We start from the raw sequence: 22,811 nt of genomic DNA, 5'->3' as shown, positions 1-22,811 counted from the left end.
AAATGCTGGTAATGGGCCGATAATAAATTCCGGTAATGGGCCAGTAATAAATGCCGGTAATGGGCCAGTAATAAATGCCGGTAATGGGCCAGTAATAAATGCCGTTAATGGGCCAGTAATAAATGCCGGTAATGGGCCAGTAATAAATGCCGGTAATGGGCCAGTAATAAATGCCGGTAATGGGCCAGTAATAAATGCCGGTAATGGGCCGATAATAAATTCCGGTAATGGGCCAGTAATAAATGCCGGTAATGGGCCGATAATAAATTCCGGTAATGGGCCAGTAATAAATGCCGGTAATGGGCCAGTAATAAATGCCGGTAATGGGCCAGTAATAAATGCCGGTAATGGGCCAGTAATAAATGCCGGTAATGGGCCGATAATAAATTCCGGTAATGGGCCAGTAATAAATGCCGGTAATGGGCCGATAATAAATTCCGGTAATGGGCCAATAATAAATTCCGGTAATGGGCCGATAATAAATGCCGGTAATGGGCCGATAATAACTGCCGGTAATGGGCCAGTAATAAATGCCGGTAATGGGCCGATAATAAATTCCGGTAATGGGCCAGTAATAAATGCCGGTAATGGGCCAGTAATAAATGCCGGTAATGGGCCGATAATAAATTCCGGTAATGGGCCGATAATAAATTCCGGTAATGGGCCAGTAATAAATGCCGGTAATGGGCCAGTAATAAATGCCGGTAATGGGCCAGTAATAAATGCCGGTAATGGGCCAGTAATAAATGCCGGTAATGGGCCGATAATAAATGCCGGTAATGGGCCAGTAATAAATGCCGGTAATGGGCCGATAATAAATGCCGGTAATGGGCCAGTAATAAATGCCGGTAGTGGGCCAGTAATAAATGCCGGTAATGGGCCGATAATAAATGCCGGTAATGGGCCGATGATCAACTATTATTAATCGGCCAATGATCAATTACCATTAATGGGCCGGGGTTATCATTTGGATATTGAGCCCTCTATGGGCTATTAGAAAACGTCAATGATCGGCCGTTAGTTGTCATCCTTTGCCCGGCGATTGGCCATCCAAGGGCCTGTTTTCAAACTTTGTATGGGGAATTATTAATATCCCTTGACTTGAACAAAAAAAAAATAAATAAATAAAAGAATAACTCCACCCCAACTTTTAACCTTTACCAACCCCTACCCCAACTTCTTCTTCATATTCTTCTTCTTCCTCTTCCTTTTCCGCGTTGTGTTTACACTTCCCTTATTATTTTCATTTCAATTCTCATTCTAATATCTTCGACAAGGAAACATTTTTATTTCATAAAAAGAAAAAGAAATGAGAAATGTTTAATTGATCATTGAAGTTGAATTTTATAAAATAACAGATTCCCATGTTCTCAACCCTTTTCAAAGTTTGTTTGCATTTTAATTTATTTTCATTTCAACTTGTTCGTACACTTTCGACGGAGACTGTATCTTTCCTTACAAATAGAAAGGGATCATAATATCTCACGATTCATAAAAAAAAAAAAAGATAATAATAATTACCATACTATTGATTCGATCAATCGTAAGAAGATGATGATACGGGAAATGCAACTAAATCTACTAGGTATCCAATGATTATTTCTTATCCTTTTTGGAATGAATTATGTATCCTGGGTCCGACGACAATCTCGGTGAAGTCTTAATTCAATGCGTCGGTGCGGCGCAATAAACCGGGCAATAAAACGAGCTACCCGACTAGAATCGACGGGGTTCAAAGGGTCATAAATGCCAAAGTTAATAAGCCACGTGAACGAGGTAGAGATTCAATGAAAGCGCCGAGTACCCATTCGATTCGCGAAGCGATCAAACGTGACGTGAAAAAAAAACCCAGAAAAAGAAATAGAATTAAAAAGGAAAAAAGATAGAAACTGGATAGAGAGAAACTTCTGTGTCCTTTGACTCTTTCAAGTTCCTTGAGTTTTTGTTTTTTTTTTCTTTTTTCTTTTTGCATTTACTTTCCACTTGGATATCAGGTACAAAACTATTCACCGATGACAGAGAAACGTATAAACTTATTTACGAGTTTGATCTCGGGCGCCTAGATTCCTGATTCTCGCTTGCCAATGTAGAAGAGATAGAAGTTGAAGAAGAAGAAGAAGAAGAAGAAGAAATATAAAAAGAAAAAGTAACCGGACGTGGCTGACAACGACTAATGGTTCGAACATTACGAAGGATACGCGAGATATAAACTCTGAAAGGAAGAAACGAAGTAACCAACCGCGGGCCTTGTTAACCGTCTGAAAAACCTTTTTATTATATTATTTCAATCGATCGGTACACTTACTAGATTAAGATCAAAGATATCTTTTTTTTTATGAACTACTTCCTACGACACATTACAATATTTATCATCTAATGATCTAACACTATAAAACATGCCTTCCTCTAACTATCCAATCATCGATTCGGTTAAAAAAAGTTAAAAGGTTCATTTTATTTATTTCTATTCGTCATAAGAAGACAGATATTTAAAAGAAGATTAATCGAAATTGAGACCTTGGACTTTGTAAATGGAACATCTCTTATCTTTTTAAAGTACCCCAACTTGTTATAGAAAAAAAAAAATAATAAAAAACCTAGACATATCTACAGTTACTTCTTGCAATATTCCTTATACTTTATCAAGATATCATTCTGCGTTATCTATATTGACCCTTTTCTTTCTCTGACCCCCCACCCCCGCTCACTCATATACAACAACACTTGCTTGCTTTTTATTCAATCCTCACCGATCCTCCCTTCGAGATAGGACACGCCATATATCCGAAAATAAAAATCAACAGTAGAAGAAGAAGTAAGATAGCAACATCAGCATCCGGAGCAACGTCTCATCCGTTACAACGTCCAAGCTTCAGAGAACGACTCCCAGCATCCATTACCCACCGGTAAAGCTTCTTATTGTATTCTCCCTTTCGTTGAATCTTCTTCCTTCATCTCCATCCCTTTACGTCACCCCCAGCCAGCCATTTAGTTCCCTAACTCTGTATTCCTTCAACTTCACCAACGTTTTCTCCATGTCGTCACGAAAAACACGCTTTTTATTAATGTCTTCTTTATTCGTTTCATTCAATGTGTTAAACCAAACCAAAAAGGTACGCGGATAAAGTCCTGGTTATAAGTGAGTTCTTTAGGTTGCCTTACCTTCAACGTTCTTAAGGATATTCTATCATCAAGTCCTCTGGCATCAAGAACTTTCACTCGATTAAGAGTTGCGTTAGGTGAGGTTAATGGGAGACTATGTAACGTAACGTCGTATGGCGTTACATTGATTTAAATACGTCGTGTTAAAGGCCACCAATGTCTGTCCTGATCCTTTCGACTAAACTACCTTCATATTTTTCAACTATGTTACTTAATTATTATTAATATTATTATTTGTAATTGCTCGTTTCTAAATGACATTTTTTATTGCTAAATATTTTTTTTTATAAATACCATATACCAATCGAAAGTTTGAATAAAGCTAATTTGTAAAACTTACTTATACAAAAAATTATTGGTTATATTTTTGAAATGTAACTTTGTTACAAGTATTATATCTACAAACTTATAATAAGACGGTAATATCTTACAACCAATTAATTATTTTCCTCCAATCCAATTAAATATAAATGATACGATAAGAAATTGACAAATTTATTTGAGGTATATTGAGATACTTATCGTCATTAATGTACACATTAATATAATTTATCTTTTATTATTATTATTATTATTATTATTATTATTATTATTATTATTATTATTATTATTATATTTTTAATAGAAAATTTAGTTCTTCGGTCACGTTTTAAGTAAGAAAAATTGTTCTATCATTCTACCTATTATAACTCGTCTCGATTAAAAACAGACACTAGTCATTATGTCGTAGTTAAAAACGATATCCATCAGGTTAAATCGTGTTAAATTACTCGCGAAAGGAAGAACGGTTCGACGGAATCGTTTGAAACACGGCCCCGTAAATCGTTCGTTCGTCTATGTGCCAAGAAAGGTGTAAAGAAAAGGTGCACACGATCCGCGGTGTAATCAATGAAGTATAATCGTAATTACATTTGCGATTAACGGTTAGTTTTACTCGTCTCCTTTTGCACTTCATCGTTCGGATTCTTCTCGATTTTCCTTTTTTTTTTTTTGCCTTCAAATTACATATGAAATTATATATTTACTATATATATATATTTTTCGTATTATTATCGTTAACTGAATCATTCCAATCTGTTTAACATTAACACTTGTTAGATTATTTTTACAGTAACCCGTTAGAATTTACAACTCGATATTAGAAAGTGCGAGACAACGGAACGACATATTCGATAATCGAATGCATTAACCTTCGTTAGAAGGAACGAAGAAACGAATGGAAGTAATCGTTCATCGTCGTGTTGATTTCGACGTGTTTCTTTTCACAGATGACTCTGTGGAGCCGTATAATACACACCTTCTAATTCCATCGTGTCTTCGTCGATCGATCTTCTTTGTTCTAAAGTGGGATGAACGCGAAGAATAGAGCGTGTAATTTTGTTCTAAGAAGCAATTATCTTCACGACCACGAACTTTCTAAGGATATGAGGGGGGGCAGGGGGGGCAGGGGCCAGGGGGGAGGCTCCAGTGTATATAGAGGCGCAGCATTCGTTACGTACACGTTCTATCTTTCTCTTTCTATCTATATATATATTTCAATCTATTCATCTTTCTTGCGTACAATATCTTTAGTTCTTGATGGGACCCCATAGTTAAATCACAAGTTATATATTTTGCGACTACAGTTCCTTTTTACGTTTCACGACTTTGCATGAAGAAAAGTAGCGACTGAGGGGCAGGAAACAAAAAAAAAGAACGAAAAGATAAATAAAAGAAAGGATACATTAAAAAATCGGAAGATGATCTTTAAAAGCGATTTTCAAGGAACGATTATAGTCGTGGCAAACTTTTGCTTGCGGCTCGCGCTTAACTCTTAACGTTTCAATATTTCACCATTTCGTTCGAAATAAATTATTATCTTGTCGTGCTTTCACTCGACTACAATTAATCTTGTTCAAGCGATTTCGTTGCCGAGATAAAAGGCAGTCGGAGTGACTTCTGGTATGCGGTTTCACCGATAAAGTCGTATAACCGCGTACGTACGTACGTTCGAACGGTTTCCTTGGTAGAGCTAGCTCGTTAACGACTTCATTCTTGCGAGAACTATCGATGAATAAAAAAAAAAAAAGGGTGGTGGGAGGGAGAGGATCGTGGGGGCTGAGCTTAAATAAAATAAAAGAAAAGGAAAGTAAGAAAGAAAGGAGTATCTCAAGACAAAGGTGCATAATTACGAATGCTAAAAGGAAAGCAGCAGCAGCAGCAGCAGCAATCGTTTCGATTCGTTCGATTTCGTACGATTCGTGCACGATTCAGATCCATGAGAGTTAAGCTGATTATTTGAGAATAAAGTTCACAGAATGAAAATAAGTAAAGTTACCTCATGTGAGTCCAACGATGTGTACTGTACATATGTATATATAGATACGGTAATACTGGTACGGTAAATAAGCGTATCGTGTGTTAGAGGAATCCTCATTAGCATCGTAACACCGACGTAAGTTATTGCGCTTAATAATAGAGAAAGGGGGGCTCTCTCTCCTACTTCGAGAACTTTTTCAAGCTTCTACCGAAGCTTGAAAATACGGATACGAAAGCTAAATAACGAATTACTTTAAAAATAGACAGAAAAATTCGACGAGTGTTAAATATACGTAGTCTAATTTAACGAGGGAGGTGTATATTCAAATGATAATAAAATGAAAAATAATAAAGAAAAAATAGGAAAAAAAGATAAAAATAAGATTGAAGCAATCAGCTGGTAATTTTGATGAAGTTTGATCGTGCACGCGTGGAATATTCTTTAAATAAAGTATAATATTCGAGTTCGCGAAGTGAATGCTTTCGTGTATACTACTTCATACGTACGAGGAGGAGAAATAATGAAAAGCCGAGCGATAAATAATGCATCGGCTACCGCGGGAGGCATATAACTCATTCCTTCGGGTATATAGCCAGGCCTCCACTTTTCTTCTTCTTCTTTATTTTTTTCTTCCTCTTTTTCTTCTTCTTCTTCTTCTTCTGCTTCTTCCTCCACCTTTTAGCCGACCCCAACAACCACTATACGTTGCAGTGGATTCCTACCTGCCATAAATCCGAGCGCTACCATCCGAGGCTCTAATTGCATTATAAATTGTGCGTGCGCCTGTGCATCCTGGCGAGTGTACGCAGAACCAACAACCAACCAACCAACCAACCAACCAATGGCAGCACCACCTCTTAAGTTTCGAATGCCGCCGTGTGTCGAATCCACGCTTCCAAGTTCTGCTGGACCGGAATCGAACTAAATCGAGATGTGGATCTAAGGTAACACGAAATAGCCTCGAAAAAGATTGTACCCGAAATATAATACCCTCAACTTCTATTTACATAACGCCCCTACAAGCATCGATGATCCAAAGATTCCTATAAATCGATCGAGTTTTAAGTATCTTTCTCGCGATCGTTTCCAATTAAATTCATTGCTTTACTCCTCCTGTCGCGATTGAGACAAGTTCAAAGACTAAGAAAAAAAAGAAAACTGAAGAAAAAAGTATATTTGTTATAGAGTAAAATCGATCTTACAAAACTATCTAAGTAGAGTAGTTCTCTTTACTTTATCGATCGATCATCAAGCAATTCGGATTGAAATCATCTCTAATGACACGCGAATCTATCTTACTGGTTCATCGATGGAGTACCTTATTAGGTGGAACAGAATGAGCTTAGTTACTTTATATCGAAAGGAGAACGAGCTAAAGAAAGAGAAACAGAGATGTATATATATATAGAGAGAGAGAGAGAACAAGATTGCCGGGAGGCAAACAGTACCCAACCACCGTATGATGTCATCCAAGACGTAATGACACGCGTCGTATCGAACGATGCGTAGCCGAACGATTATCTCAGAATCGCGTAGGTTGGTATTATACTTAACTTCAGTCCTGTGTATATACACGACACACAGACACAACCTAACCTTTTTTTCCTCTTCTTTTTAACTATGAGGATGTTGAACACTCCGCAAATGTCTTTCAAGCACAACGTGTATCGGTTATTACCTAGTACTAGTTCTACCAAGTATAACGAATGCGTTATTCTATGATACAGATGAACGTTCGTTCTGACAAGACGTACTTGGGATTTCGATCATCGATCCAAGATCCATCACTAAAGAACACGAAAGAACGAAGGAACGAACGAACGAACGAACTCGTCTTGAATGAATCCTTATTCCCTGAGGTCCTGTATCGTATGAGCTCAATGGTGCAGATCGTTAGATAGGATCGGTACCCAGACTCGTTCTATAAATCCTACCTGAGCACAATTATCCACTGGATAAGGATTATTGTTACTGCCTCGGCTGGATCTCTTGGCTTTTGTAGGAACGGCAAACAGCTATGAGATGAAGAGAGAGAGAGAGAGAGAGAGAGAGAGAGAGAGAAAGAGAGAGGAAGGATAACCCCTCGTAAATACGTACGATCTCCATTATGCGTGCCCGAGGACGTTGATAACGTAATAATGAGCCTGCCCGTACCTAATGAGACTCGTTCGAAAAACTTATTCGCTAATCGCGATCGATGTTACCCTTTCCTCCCTCCCTACCACGTTTCTTCGACCGTGACACCTTCTTCGTTTTTTTTTTCTTTTTTTATCGTGCACCTTATTCTCGTTCGTCCTTTGTTTATCTGCCCTACCAATCAAAACAAATTTGTCGCTCGGGCGTGAACGCATAACCGGAACGCGAATTTATTTATCACGATGAAAAGGATTTTCAGCCAATTCATTAATAAATAAAAATAAGATAGAGAGAAAACAGAAGAGATGGAGTAAAAAGGGGCAGGAAGGGGGGATTAAGGAAGAGAAGGAATTTCGTTTCACTCGAGAGAATCAGCGCGTAGCGAAGAGAAGCGGTACGTCTCGCTTATGCTCGTCCGTGCCTCTAATTATCTGGAATGAAGACATCACGAGAGCAAGAGAAAGAAAGAAAGAGAAAGAGAGTCGTCTCGTTGCAGCGAGCACCTCAAGTCACCGGGAGAACGAATCGTCGTTTGCGTCTCGTTTCGCCGATATTTTCCTCCTGATTATTTATTGTCCCCTACCGAGCACGTTGGGATCGTTATTCTTGCGTTTATGGCAGCGACCGTGGGCTCGTTATTACTAATGGCGCGCTAGTATACAAAGCGACTACCGAGAATGAGGAATTAAGAATAACCAATGAGAAATGCAACACAACAACGATTCTAACAAACAACGAAGATGATGATTACGATCAAAAGATTTGATCAAATTATTTCGCGTTAAGTTCATTTTATTTTTCTTCTAATTACGTGTCTAGTCGAAGATTTTTTTTCCATGTGACATTGTTCAATATATTTAAGTAGTAGATTAATATTTTTACGGTATACGAAAATGGTCAAGAAAAAAATGATAAAGATACTCGATATCTGACTCACCATTGTGAAGTCTGCCTTTGGAGAAGCGTAGGTGTTCGATAATGGAGGTGAGGGGTCTACGGCCACTGCCGCCACCACCCCCACAACTCCAAGGGGAGTCACGCTCCGAGCCGTTCGCCAGGTTGTCACGATACTGAAAAAAAATGGAAAAGAAAGGAGATTGGACGATGCCGTTGTTATCGTTAAACCAGTGTATTGCTTTGCTCGAGTTAGACCGGAGGGTTTACAGTATAATCCAGTAATGTTTTTTAAGTTACGTAAAATATTTATTTTAAAGTATATAAATTAAACGACATAGTTTTAAGATAGTTATAAGTAATATATCATGTCAGTTACGAGATAAATCAAATCAAATAAAATAATAGGACAGAAAGTTTATTGGTTACGTGTCAAACTACACATTCGTATTTAAATTCTATCTCAAATAAGCAACCTTGAATTAATTGTTTTCAACATCGAAGCGTTCAAAATCGAACCAATTCGAATTTGTCTCAAAAAGTTCTATAGAACGAGACCGATGATTACAGACAATAAATTAAATTATCGACGCATTAATCAAAAGACCTATGTCCTATGTGTATGTACGTATTTATTGTACACGTGTATACCTTTCGAAAAGATGGAAGACAACGACGAACGTTCTCTTCCGTAACGTTTCTTTCTTTCTTTCTTTCTTTCTTTCTTTAGTTCGCGTGACAGCCGCTAATCACGGCTCGTGAAACCACACAGCAATTATTCTCGTTCTCTTATAAGGTACAAAATGAGAGAATAAGAGAAAGAAAAAGAAGAATCTCGGACCCGGATACTAAATCTGCAGGTATCCATTAGTATAGCGCGAGTTTTAGTTTCTAAGTGGCTGATAAGCGCTATAATTAAATTACGCTTTAGATATTAAGAAGCAAACCTCAAGAAGAATCGCGAATCATCATTGAAGGAAGAAGAAGAAGAAGAAGAAGCATGCTCGTTTAAGGAAAACGTTAAAGGATATATATATATGCATATATACATATAGTACAACTCGTTGTACCGTAAATCAGACAGGAGTAATGCCTTCGAATGCTTACATCAGCGAATCTAACATAAGAATAATACCTGTCTGATCATCATATCTTTTTAAGTAATCCAGGTTGTTCTCGCTAAATCATACTGGTCGTTACGATGAACGGTCGAAATTTGCTTGCTTGCTAAGAGATAGGCACCTGATGCGTGCACGAATTTGGAAAGGTTTAAAAAGAGCAAAAAAAGAAGATCAGAAATTTCTGAGATGTCCATTTTGGAAATTGACACCTTCTTCGATGCACGTAAAAAAGACTACGAAAAAATGAAAATGAAGAAAAAGAAGAAGAAAGAGAAAGAGATGATGGAAACGAAGGGGCCTAAATAAAACACGCTAAAAGGGTTCAATGACAAAAGCGAGACAACATCGAGGGGTTTATTGGAGCTTCCTGTATGCAAGGCTAAGTACTCTGTTCTCTCTCGTTTGACGAGCAAGCTCGATCAACTCTGGACTTATGGTCAGGTCAACTTACAACCGGATCGGATCGATTCCCCCCCATGACACGTATGGCGGTGTCGAGCGTGCATTATAGAGCCGTGTCTTGATCGCTCAGTGGACCCCTATAGGTAGGTGTACCCAACTTCAAGAGGGATATGGACGAGAGAGACCCAAGTTTAGAATTCCCTTTGGATCGTAATGTCAGGACGACGACGACGACGACGACGACGACGACGAAGGACTACGACGACGACGACGATGAGGATGAGGATGACGATGGAAGGAAGGAACGAAGCTTTGCGAAACCGTTACCGAGAAGTCGTTAAGCCTCGTCGTTAAGTCGATTATCCTCGGCCCTTGACGACGAAGATCTCGCATCGAGTTTCCGTGGCGGTTTCCTCTTCTTCTTCTTCTTCTTCTTCTTCTTCTATTCGATTCACGGGGGCCCATCCAACCATACGTTTATCGACGCGCAACGTGTCTTCGCTCGGCCCTTCGTACAAATCGTCGATCCTTTAAAGGATTCTCTCTCTTTCTCTCTCCTTTAAACTCTTTTATTTTAATCATGTCTATCCTGTCCTGTACTGTCCTGTCCTGTCCTGTCTTACGGAAACTTTCGTCGACTTTCGAACAACATCAATCCTTAGTTGTTAACGTTCCTCTCAAAGAGAATAATCCTCTACTTAAACTTCGGAATCAATGAACGAATTGCACTATCCCCTCCTGGTATTCTCTCAAGGCCCGTTATTATCCACTCGCGCTTGTCCACTCGAAAGAAAAAGGCAACTTGTAACCCCTGAGTGAGATAAAACCGCTGCAAACGCGGTTGGTTGTGCATTGCACTGCACCGCACTGCACAGCACTGTGCCGCACTGCGGCGTACCGGTTAAAACGAAAATGGCTTTGCTCTTGATGCCAAGATGTGCCGCGGTATTTATGGTTAACCGTTGGTGCTTATCTTGCGACATAAATACAAAAATATGTGCCCTGTCATAAGTTTACGAGAGTCGCTCTGGACGCCGAAGTAAAAGAGGATAAGGAAGATGAGAATGAGATAGGGACTGAAAGAAAGAGAAAGAAAGAGAGAGATAGAAAACGAATAAAGTTAAAGATGGCGAACGTAAGCTTACCACCTGTCTCTTACGGTGCCACTCGAGCTGTAATTGTCGAAGAGAAGTCTGCCATAATCGTCGCTTCCATCGTGTTTCTTCTTCGTCCTTACTCTTCTTCTTCGTCATACTCGAGGACCCGATCCTCCTCGATGAAAACTATGCACCAAGAAGAACAAGAAGAAGAGGAAGAAGAAGTAGAAGAGTTTCGTTCGAGTACCGTCAAGTGTCATCGGAGTGAGTTTGTAACGGCCGACGACAATCAACCGACAGTTTTCGCGAGAAGTTGAATACCTCACTTAGTTTACTCTGGGGACATCTAAAGCGTATGGTGGTTGGTACCATTAGGAAATGGTATTCTTCCAAAGGAACTCGTTACATTTTTTCTGTTACAATTCATTCCATGATTTATATCCCACGGATTTTCAAATACATTTTTATTTCTTTTCTTTTATTATTTGTGTGTTGATCAAATAAATTGTAGAAAAGTAGTGACGATGAAGAATACAAAAATGATATTTTCTCTTGATTTGTTGTCGTTGTCGTTTCATTATAGTAAAGTTATTTTGTAAAAAAAATTCTTTTAGATCAAGAATAGGAAAATACTTTCTTTAACTAGAAGAAGTTGGAATGGTGTTACCCCTTGCACACACCGATCGACGATATTAAACCAAGCTGCGAATCGTTCAAACCGAAACGTTTCAACCGTTTCGATTCTCGACGCAGTCGGGAGTCGGCTAGATCTCGAATGAACGTACGAACATATACGTTCGTTCCTCGAATGAACGAAGTGAGCAAGATGGCGAGGGAGAACACCCGCTGGTAAAGAAACCGCATAGGGAAGTAGATCTGTTCTCGCGTGCTTCGCGGTACTGCGAACGAATTCGTGCGTAGATCTTTCTACGTCAGATCTTAAAAGAAAGAAAGAAAAAGAGAAAAATTATAACTGGTTGATAAACCGAAAACGCTACAATAAAATCATATTTATATCGATATATTTATGAGAAAAAGTTTAACAAATATTATCTCGAATAACTCGAGAAATTTTAGTTGAATGTATAAAGAAAAAGCAGAAGAATAAAATGAAAGAATATAGAAAGGATGTAAAGTATTGTACAAGGATGATCCTTGCTAAGAATCGGCATGTAATTAACCGAACCGAGTAGACTACCACCAGCTGGACGATGAGTGGTGCACGCTAATGTGCCTCTAATGTCATCCCGTTCTTTATACCTCTACCTCTTGGCTTGTTTCGGATGAACGTTAAAGAACAAGAAGAAGTATAGTAGAAGTAGGATAAAAAGAAAAATAAATCTAGGAAGAAGGTATACTACTACCACTACTAACTCTCTTTCGTCTCGTTTCCTCTGTTCGACTTGCATACGATCTATGCTTTCGTGTTCATCTTCAATCGTCCCCGTGCTTTACTACCCGCTTTTACTCGGTTCTCTCGCCCTAGGCGAGTTAAGTCCGACATAAGAGAAAGATCCGCACGAGATGGAAGTTACGAGCGTCGTCTTACGTCCAGTAGAAGATTTTTTTTTTAAAAAACGTTATATGCATGCGGTGAAACTCGCTCTTATAAAGAGAAAGAGAGAAAGAGAGAAAAGGAAAACAGCTGCCGTGTGTAACTCTTGAAACGAACTAAAATTCCTTTTGGTGTTTCTTCCTGTTGCGTTCTCCTTTGCTCGAATTTAACGAGTCCCATGGTAGGTTTGCTTTCCAAGAAAAGCATAGTTTAACAGAAACGAAGTACGTAACATACGTATGTAAGTAGGTATATATATATATATATATATATATATATATATATATATATATATATATCACCAATCAAATCCTTTAAAAGAAAAGCACGCGTTTGTAAATTTTAAATATCCAATTTCGAGTGAAATTTTCGCTAGAGAGTGTTACACAAGTTAGAGGGGATAATATCAGCTTTCCCTGAAAGATTAGCCTCCAGCACGAGTGATGCTTCAAGAAATAAAAAAAGGAAATAAAAGAAAAGATAGAGAAAGACTCTCGGAAGCAAGATTATCCGGCAATGTACGTCTGTAATAGCAACTGCAACAGCACGAGTAGTGATTGTGAGTAGGGTGGTAGTGTTGGTAGTGGTGGTAGTGGTGGTGGTAGTAGTGACGCTTGTCAGAAGATTACCGCCAACCGTCTGCTCGTTCAAGAATCTTTCCTACGTGCCGCTGGCTGGCTGGCTGCGTTGGCAGGTAAAAAGCTTCCAGTCGGGTGACCCGCAGAGACGATGACGAACGTGACGAGCGAAATAATCGTTCGTATCGATAAGCCGAGTAATCGAGGCGAGTTATAAAAAAGAGGAAAAGAAAAGAACAAAAAAAGAGAAAAGTATGACAAGAGAAGGAGAAGGGGGTGAAGGGATGAATCTCATCAGGGACGCATTAGGATGAAAAAGGACTTTGCCTTTTTGACGTCCCCCGTTGGGAAAGGGTGAGAACGTGCTACTACCAACTACTAGGAAGGATAGTATAGGCATCGATCAAATTATCCGTCTGCGGTTAGAGGGAGACCAAGAAATAGGAACTTTTGATAGACTCGCTTTAATGACCGAGCTTATGACCTTTAGAAAATCTAACGACGACCGATCATTTCGATGTACCTGTCTCCTTTTATATGTGTGAGTATATATAGGTTTAGTATTATGTATGTTTTCTTACGTGTATCTCTATGTAAAACCCATGTGATTTATGAGTCGAGTAAAAGCCGCTGAAAGATCGTCGATTATTACGGATTAACTTCGAACGATAGTTTCGTAAGTTGGCTCGTTTATTGGATTACCAAATTACAGGGTTAGTATTGGGGCGAATTTTTAGGTCTTATTTGATTGCTTCCTCGTTGAGTTTAGAGAAAGGGCTCGAACCTATCTTGCTTTTTCTATCTGATATTCGTTCAACAGGGAAAAGAAATCATAGCTCTGGTATTTCTGATAGATTGGATATAAAACGTTTGTATACCTACAGTTGATATAAATTTGATGATGCCAGTCAACTACTCGAATTTTCTTAGCTTTCACTTTAACTTTCTATCTACAATGCCGATAGTGCTGTAAAAGATGCGAAAAGTATTGACGAGTTGTTGTTACACGCCTAGTAAAATGATCATCGACCGTCAACGATAGATAATCTATTAGAAATGCACCTGTTAGATCGAGGTCACGGCTATAGTGTAGTTCTACCTTTTTCTGTTATCGATTCTATATCTTTCCTCTCGATATAATATCAGCATATCGTTTTACTATTAAACGTACACTTATACGATTTATCTTGCATCGTATTTGCTTATCTTTCGCATATTTCATTCCTCTAGTCTCTCATTGATATTTCAAACAACAAAAAAATAATACAATTAACCAACACATTAGACGTAGTATTTAACACACAAGTATAAACATAAATCGTTAATTTTCTTCTTTCGCAATAGGAAAGACACATTATATAATATTTTTATTCCCATTTAAAAATCTTAACACGTAAAATATACTTTCGTATACTAGATTATATTACTTTGAATTCTCGTTTGAAAAGCTATTAAGCTCCGAAGTAAAATATGCGGCACGCAGATACCATTACACGCCCCTGTTGAACGGTACGCACGCGTCTTTAATCTATCATTCTGCTACATAATCGATTGGCATTGCTGGGTAACGCGTTGGCTCGTGAATGTCAAGAATCGATTCCCATGACTGTGGAGGTACCCCCACCTGGGGCCTGGTCGAGAACGGTAAAGTCGTCCGTTTTACACGAACGTGACAATCGATTCCGATTGGAAAATCATTGGGATAATATTTTTTAATACCAACAACTACCAATCGAATTTTAACGATACGATTTCTTTTATAACGTCCAATCTCGTATAGATTTAAACGTTCAAACGTCGAAACACATTTGCCTCTTATCCTTCATTGGAAATAGGATACTTATCGTAAACGCGATTATGTTAATTTCATCTGTCACGCGGCACGGCACCCCACTTAACACAAATAATACGAACAACTTTTGAAATAGATCGCGCGTACATTCGATTTTATATTAAAAAAAAAAAAACAAAAATATTGTTCAATAAAACGCCCACCACATTTACAGACATATCTCGAAACGATTATTTGAAATTAATATCCCACCTTTTCTTCCTGATTTTTTCCATCTTTCTCTCTCTCTCTCTCTCTCTCTTTTTCTTTCTTTCATTTGCTTCTGTATCGATAGAAGCAATGTACCGTAAAACGATTAGCCTATCGATCAAGAAACTGATTGGACCATTGCTTGCTGGTGTGGTTCGTACATGGAGAACAAGAGCTCATCGACGTTACGTGGGCGTCTGTCGAACATAATCGCGAGATTCAAGAGGCCAAGGAGCAAAGGACAAAAGATGAGGTCGTATCGAAAAAGAGAAAAATACTATCAACAATTAGATGCTATTCACTATGAAATCCTAAAGCCGTTTGACGTGCTTATAAAGTGAATTGCAAATAATACAACACGTTGTATGAACGAAGGGGAATAATGAAATAGAAAATGGATTGTACGAGAGTGTAAAATAGAAGAGATGAGTCACATCAAAGAATCATGCTAGTCTTCTTCTACCTAGTCTCTTCAAGAATGTAAAGGTAAAAGTTTCTTTTAAGAAGATCTATAATAATCACGTAACTAAACTATTAACATATCATCAAGAATTTTGGTATCGTAAAATCGTGAACTATCCCTTTCATGATGTTAAATGAATAACGTGTAGGTAGGATAATAAAGATTTATTCTAAGATGCAAAAATTATTCGATCACTATAAATAGAATGATCTTAAACAATGGATCATAATTTTGTCTCGAGAAAGTAGTATTTATATCTATTATTTTATATTTAACTTGGAGGAAATAAAATTATCTTTATGATATTTAGTCGTATGAACTTCCGATTAAATTAACGATCAACCAAGGACAAGGATTTCTATTGGTGTAACGGAAACACGATCGGTAAAAGGCTTTTTAGTAGTAGTAGTAGTAGTAGTAGTAGTAGTAGTAGTAGTAGTATGTCCAGTCTGTCTGGTAGTATGATACTATTACATACAAGTACTTGGAGAGCAAACGATTCGTTGAAATTACCAAGCTAATTGAATCTCAGATACCGAAGATAATGGCGCGTACAAAACCGCTCTCTACGGCCATCATCGCGCCGCGAGCGTCGATTATGAAATCATGAACTAGTAGGTGGTCCAGAGTTATTAGATGTTCCCTGACAGCGTTTAAGTATCGCGGCTTTTCTTTTGTCCTTTTTTAAAAACATTATCCTTAAATTTACCTTTAACTTATGCTTTTAGCAATAAGTACCTTTTTGCTAACATCTTTTCTATCATTTTTATATTCATTTTATTTCATTCTTTCTATCATAGTAGAAAAAAAAAAAGAAATATTCATTACTATAAAAAAATGAAAAACGTCTGTGTAATATTATTATAGATTGTATTATTGTTATTATACTATGATAGTTATTAAAAAATTAAATAGATTTCATGTTATTTCTTACGATTTACAGTAAGAATGTGCATGGAGTACTCGGTCATCCGATCTAACCTCACAGCGAATCTTCACGGATTCCGGCGTTGCGCACGATCCTCTACCTCTACCTACCTTCGAACGTACTACTCTCGTGTCAAGAGGTGAAGGTCTAACACGGCCTTGAGAAGCATCGTGCGTTCAACAACACGTACCCACAGCGTTTCCTCATTGCTTCTACGTGCTCGTATACCTTCTCTACTAATGCTTTTTAGAATCCGATTTATTTATTTCGCGATTATGCAATAAGATAATAATGATTTTAAAAAAACAACTTTGCGTATATAGCAAATATATGTTTAATTTGATCGTTGAAAATTTTCGAAATTATTCTCGAAATGAAGGAAAACAAAATAACAGGAAAAGAACGAGTGAAAGGGGTTGGAAGGGGGTGTTAGAGAAAAAATGGTATTTACAATTAACTCGGCATTCACTAGACCGGTAAAACAAGTGCAAGACACACGGTGGTGGTGGTGATGGTGGTCACGAGAAACTGGTGTGTAAATACACACCAGTTTCTCGTCCCACGACACCTCTGTTAATGTCAAAACGTCAAAGCATACACTCTGCTGCCGGTCTCTTTTTTTTTTACGACAGGAAATAACCGATTATTATCACTGTCGCATATTTTCCGTCTTTAAATACATGGATGGGAATTTAACGTAGGATACCAATTTTGCAAAATACTAACCGATCGCCGAAAGGCATTATACTTTTCTTCGAGATGTCACAAATATTAAAAGTTAAAAAATAGAAAAAAAGAAGAAGAAGAAGTAGAGGAAGAAGATTTTTCTTTGGAATTATTATTTTCTTTTTTTTCTGACTAATAAACTTTGACGTGTAGAACGATATATACATATTTAATATTGACAGATGATGGAAAAGATGCACCGTTGACAACGTAGCAGATTTTTCGAACCAGTCAACTTGGTTCTGGTTGAAAGGACGAGTGAAATGTAAGAAAGAGATAAAACGGAAGAATTTACGAGAATCTTCGTACCGTGAGGCGAATTGATTTTACTCCCCGATTTCATGAATGACCCGAAGATCTTCAGTGAACCCCCCTCCCTATCACTTCTTCTTCTTCTTCTTCTTCTCGCATACCCTTCAATTCAATTTTTTTTTATTTCATTCGTAACGTCTCTCTTCTTCCTTCTTCTCACTCTTATCATCATCATCATCATCATCATCATCATCATCATCATCATCATCATCATCGTCTTGATCGTTTTCTTTTTCTTGTTGCTCCCAACACCCCATGGGTTGGGACAACGTCACTCGTCGAACGACGGAAAGAAAATCTCGTGACGTGTTGCCTGTCTACCTGCCCTTCCTGCCTCTTCCTCTCTACAAATCCTTCGTAAGCAAAAAAAAGGGTTCGGTTCATGATAACTACCGTGCAACTTACGCTTACACCGCCGACACACAGAAACAGAGAGGAACTGTGTGACGAGAGGAACGAGTTAAGCCCGAACCTTTGAAAAAGGAAGCTGGAACAAAGTAATAGTAGTAGTAGTAGTAATAGTGGTAGTAGTAGCAAGCAACAGCCAACGTCTTCCACATTGGAAAAAAGAAATATAAAAGAAACAGAGAGACAGGAATTAAAGAGAAAGAGAAAGGGAAGAAGAAAAAGAAGAAGCTAAAAACAAAAAGAGAGGCGAAAAGGAATAGTAGAAAGGAAAGAAAGAAAATAAAAAAAGGATATATAAGAGAAAGAGAGAAAGAAACATTGGAACCCTTCTCTCCTTCCTACCTTCCTTCCTTCCTTCCTTCCTCCTAGTTGGTCCACATTAATTAACCTGCTCTCTTAATTGCGCGGCTTGTTTATTGCATGGCCACGGCCATTTGTCGATGGCTGCCTTGCGCCGGCTCCTGCACCGCACACGGCTATTATCCGATCTCTACCCTTCCCCCGACTTCTTCTACCCTGACACAACCCCTCTCTTTCTCTCTCTCTTTCTTTCTCGATTCTCTTATTCCTGTTAGTTGTTTTTGCATACGATATACATACATATGTATATGGGCACGAAACCGCCTTCTATAACCTATAAAAGGTAAAAGAGATCCTCTCTCTAAGCTTTCTCCTTACCGCCTTGGGATAAAGAGAAGATATCAGGTCCTGGTACGCGCCTATACTTTGCACATATGTTTTCTTAGTTTCAGTTTTATCTTTTTAGACGGGATTCTAAATATTCGGAAGAAACTCGATTCGCCTCTTTTAAAATAAAATATGAACAAAATAACTTTAAATAAATACAAGAATAAATATATATACTTATGTGTGCACATATATATAATAACTCAAAAAACAAGAAAGTGAACAAAATTACAAGTAAGTAATAAGTAAGTATGTTAATGCATTTGAATGAAATATAAAAGGAAACAACGATCAATAATCGATCGGACTTTATCAAAAGAATCAGAAATGGATCTACAATAGCAGGAAAGAGGCAAGGCCATTGCGACTTCACTGGCACCTGTCTAATGAAGCAATCCTCAACGTATACGCGTTCACACATACATATATACATATGGAAGGAATGTCTTCAACCGATCCACAGTACCCACGTTGTCCAAGCATCGTCGTTCTCGTTTCTCGAGAGTAACAGCGTGAAGAAGGTAGGCCAAAGAAGATAGAAAAAAACAGCGAAAAAATAAATAAAAGAAAGGAAGAAAGGAAGGTGCTGGGACGAGAAGGGTACGAAAGAGTCGTTGATGAACCGACCAACGTGAATCCCTAATCATGGCTCGATACTACAATTAGTAATTACGGTAGCCTCGTTCGACGCCAGGAGCTTAATCGGCGACACGAGGACTGTCTCTCTCTCTCTCTCTCTCTCTCACACACACACACAAACACACAGATTCACTAACTCACATCCTTTTCATTTGATCATCTTTCTTTCTCTCTTATGACTCTGTCTTTTTCCCACTTTCAAGTTTGTTGCTCGCGCACGTACCTACCAAGGGGCCCAGGGCGTTATCATAAGTCGAGTTTTTCATTGACGCCGGTAGCCGCGGGTCGAAACCGGTCCATGGAGATCGACCCACGAAGAGGCTGCTGCTGCTGCTTCTGCTGTTGCTGTCGAAGGAAGAAACCAAGGGGAAAGAGGCTAAGAAGAGAAGACGAAGAAGTCGAGACCAAAAAAAAAAGGGAAAAAGAGTGAGAGAGAGACTTGACTCCACCTCGTTGCACGGCAACGACGACCTCGGATACGAGAGGCGAGGCTAAGGCTTTCCTGACCGAGTCCATAAAATGCTAAATGCTCGGAGTAGAACGACACGCGATATTCCGTCGAGTACGTCCACAAGCCCCGCGGGGGATACGTTTCTTTTCTCGTCGAGTATCAAACCTATACCTAATACAAAACCCCGCCTCATCCCAACCCTAACCTTTCTCCCTCCTTACACACACCCATTCGATTCGTACTCTTTCGAATTCACGATTAGTTTTGCATCCCGAATCGCAAACGTTCTAGTTCGTGTCCCGTGAACTCGAGAGAGAGAGAGAGAGAGAGAGAACAAATATTTTTTTTCCTTTAACCAACAGCAACAACACCAACCCACGATACATCTTTATCTTTGCACGTGACCACTTAAATATAAGTATATATGTATTACATTGGTACTCTTTAAGTTTCGATTCTTCTTAACAATTTTTCACCGTTTTTTAAAAACAAATCTCACGATATTGGATTCAAAAGAGAATCGTGTAGAAAAGGCGTCGTGAACGATGTTAGAAATAGAGCGAATCGAAGGTGCAGCGAACTGTATCCGAAAACAAATGGTTATGCGGAAGGAAGAAAAAGAAAAAGAAAAAGAAAGAGAATCCGTGTTGGATCATTTTTCAGTCATTCCTATAAAGAAAGAAACCAGGATGAGTAAAAGAGAGATGGATAGAGAAAAATAGAGAAGGGGTGAAAAGGGAAGAGTGGAAGGGGTAAAGGAGGAGAAAGAGGAGAAGGAGAAGCAAGTTACGAGAGCCGGACCTATTTTCGGTCGGTAAAATGCAAGCAGGACGGGACGATAGTGCCGTGATGCATCGCAGCATATGGCGTAAATCAAGCAGCTGCGACGACTGATTCCAGTGGTACCAACCCACGCTCGCATTATATCAGCCGAGAAGGCATATTTATTGCCACGGGCCGCCTAGATTGGAACAAATGCCGCGTTGGCTGCCGAGCCATCGCTCGTGAGCTCGCTCCTCAGAGAAACCGAGAGAGAGAGAGAGAGAGAGTATGAACATGTGTGTGTTTGTGTGCACACATCTGAGAGAACACAACCGGAGCGACAGGGTCTACTACGTCATTCGGACACGTGTCGACGACGTTTGCAAATCGCGCGAACGAACATTGTTTCGAACCTGGGGAAGAACCTTGTGATGGTGGTGGTGCTGCTGCTGTCGTTGTTGTTGTTGTTGCTGTTGCACTCCAAGATCGATAGAGCGAAACGTGCCTTCGAACTCGAGAGAAGCAACTTGGACTCTGCATATATTTCCTCACTCTCTCTCTCTCTCTCTCCCTCTCTTCTTCACATATATATACATACATAGAACCCAGAGAGAAAGAGAGGGTAAAAACGATAACCGTGAAAGGCCGTTTGCATTTTGCACGCACCTATATCGAACGATATGTTCTCTCACGCATGATAACGCGACAACCGAGAGTACGATTTCTCTTATAAGAAAGAAAGACGTCTACAGGTGGGCGGTTTCCTGATATTCCCTTTTTTTCTTCTCCTTCATTTTATTTGATTTGATTTTATTTTATTTCCTGTCGTTTTTTTTATTGAGTTATTCTGTTTGTTTCCTTTTTTTTATTATTCTTAACACCTCCAGGCAAAATGTGCTTCTTCCCTAGCATATACGACCTAACGGTATAACCGTTCTTGTATAATCGGGATATCCTGCCGCGAAGTAGATATATAATACTTATCAAAAATTATGCGAAAGTATTCTTCCTTTCGACGAGAGAGAGAAAAGAAATAAAGGAAGAAAGAAATGACGAAGTCAACGACCTTGCGCCCAGTACAAACCAACAGAACCAAGAGCATAATATCTTTCCGAGTCCCGTTGATAATAGTGACGCGTGGTACGAGTACGATAAGGCTAGATGGCCGCGGGACAGAGACGAGAAGAAAAAGAAGAAAAAGAGTTAGACCTTTCCTCGATTTGTGGTGGTGGCAAGAAAACTCTGATTGCAACGCTGCCACACGTTCATTACCGATCGGACCATTAATCTGAAACGATTCGATCGCAAAAGCTCCTCCAAAGGCACTTTTCTCCTGTAAAATATCTACACGACGACGATAACATCACAAACTTAATATTCGTTTTTACCGATCGAGGGACAGACATAGATCTTTGATTTTTTTTTTATTAAACTCGTGACAACCGGTCGTCTGTTCCTATGATGAACGTCTTGAACGTTCGGATGATATTGAAACTCGATAAAAGCATTATTGCTTGACGTCTATCCCCCGTTTATATAAGTGTATAATCCTGTTCTATGGGTTCACACATATATACACTTATGTAGTTGAATACATTCTCGTTCGGTTTGAAATTATCAAACGAAAAAGATTGTAGAAAGTAATTGATTTTTGTAGAATTAATATGTTACTGATATAAATATGCAAATATACTTTCTACATAGAGTCTACAATTTTAATTGATAAAAATATCAACAGCAACAACAAAAAAATGACAAAAGGAGTTCACTCACGTTAAAAGCCGCAGTTTAAAGTCGAGATCATTTATGTGTGCGTGTAGAGCACCATTCAACATTTACAGATCTACCGAGTAATTAGATATCCCTGGAAATACGTCAGGTGGTGACTGGGCTGGCTAGTCGAGATCTCTTCGTGAGTTTATACGAGATCAACGAGGATACATAGAAGTGTTTCGCGCTCCTAGGAAATAAGCGATATTGGCTTACGAGATTGGAAAAGCGATAGCCTTGTCCACCAACTTTGCCCGTGTTCTACTACTCTCTCTCTCTCTCTCTCTCTCTCTCTCTCTCGCGAGTTTTACTTATAAAGCACGCGTCCTGTTCGCGTTAGAAGAAGAGAAAAGCACACCCTCTCTCTATTCACCTTTTTC

The 22,811-nt window shown here is 38.9% G+C and overlaps 1 protein-coding gene across 2 annotated transcripts in view; it reads right to left on the bottom strand.

The window, feature by feature from the left end:
* The window catches only part of LOC149033100 (uncharacterized), a 97,908-nt gene that overhangs the window by 68,765 nt on the left and 6,332 nt on the right, over nucleotides 1-22,811 (bottom strand). For both annotated transcript variants that reach the window (XM_089170750.1, XM_089170749.1), the window contains exon 2: nucleotides 8,535-8,667. In XM_089170750.1, coding sequence (XP_089026876.1) covers nucleotides 8,535-8,667 — 133 coding nt within the window. The remainder of the gene's footprint in view (nucleotides 1-8,534; nucleotides 8,668-22,811) is intronic.

This window comes from Polistes dominula, unplaced genomic scaffold (genome assembly GCF_049000335.1).
Source record: "Polistes dominula isolate Pdom_NZ unplaced genomic scaffold, Pdom_raw_medaka contig_79, whole genome shotgun sequence".
Taxonomy (NCBI): domain Eukaryota; kingdom Metazoa; phylum Arthropoda; class Insecta; order Hymenoptera; family Vespidae; genus Polistes; species Polistes dominula.
The sequence above is the reverse complement of the archived record's forward strand: the minus strand, read 5'-3'. Positions and strand labels throughout refer to the sequence as shown.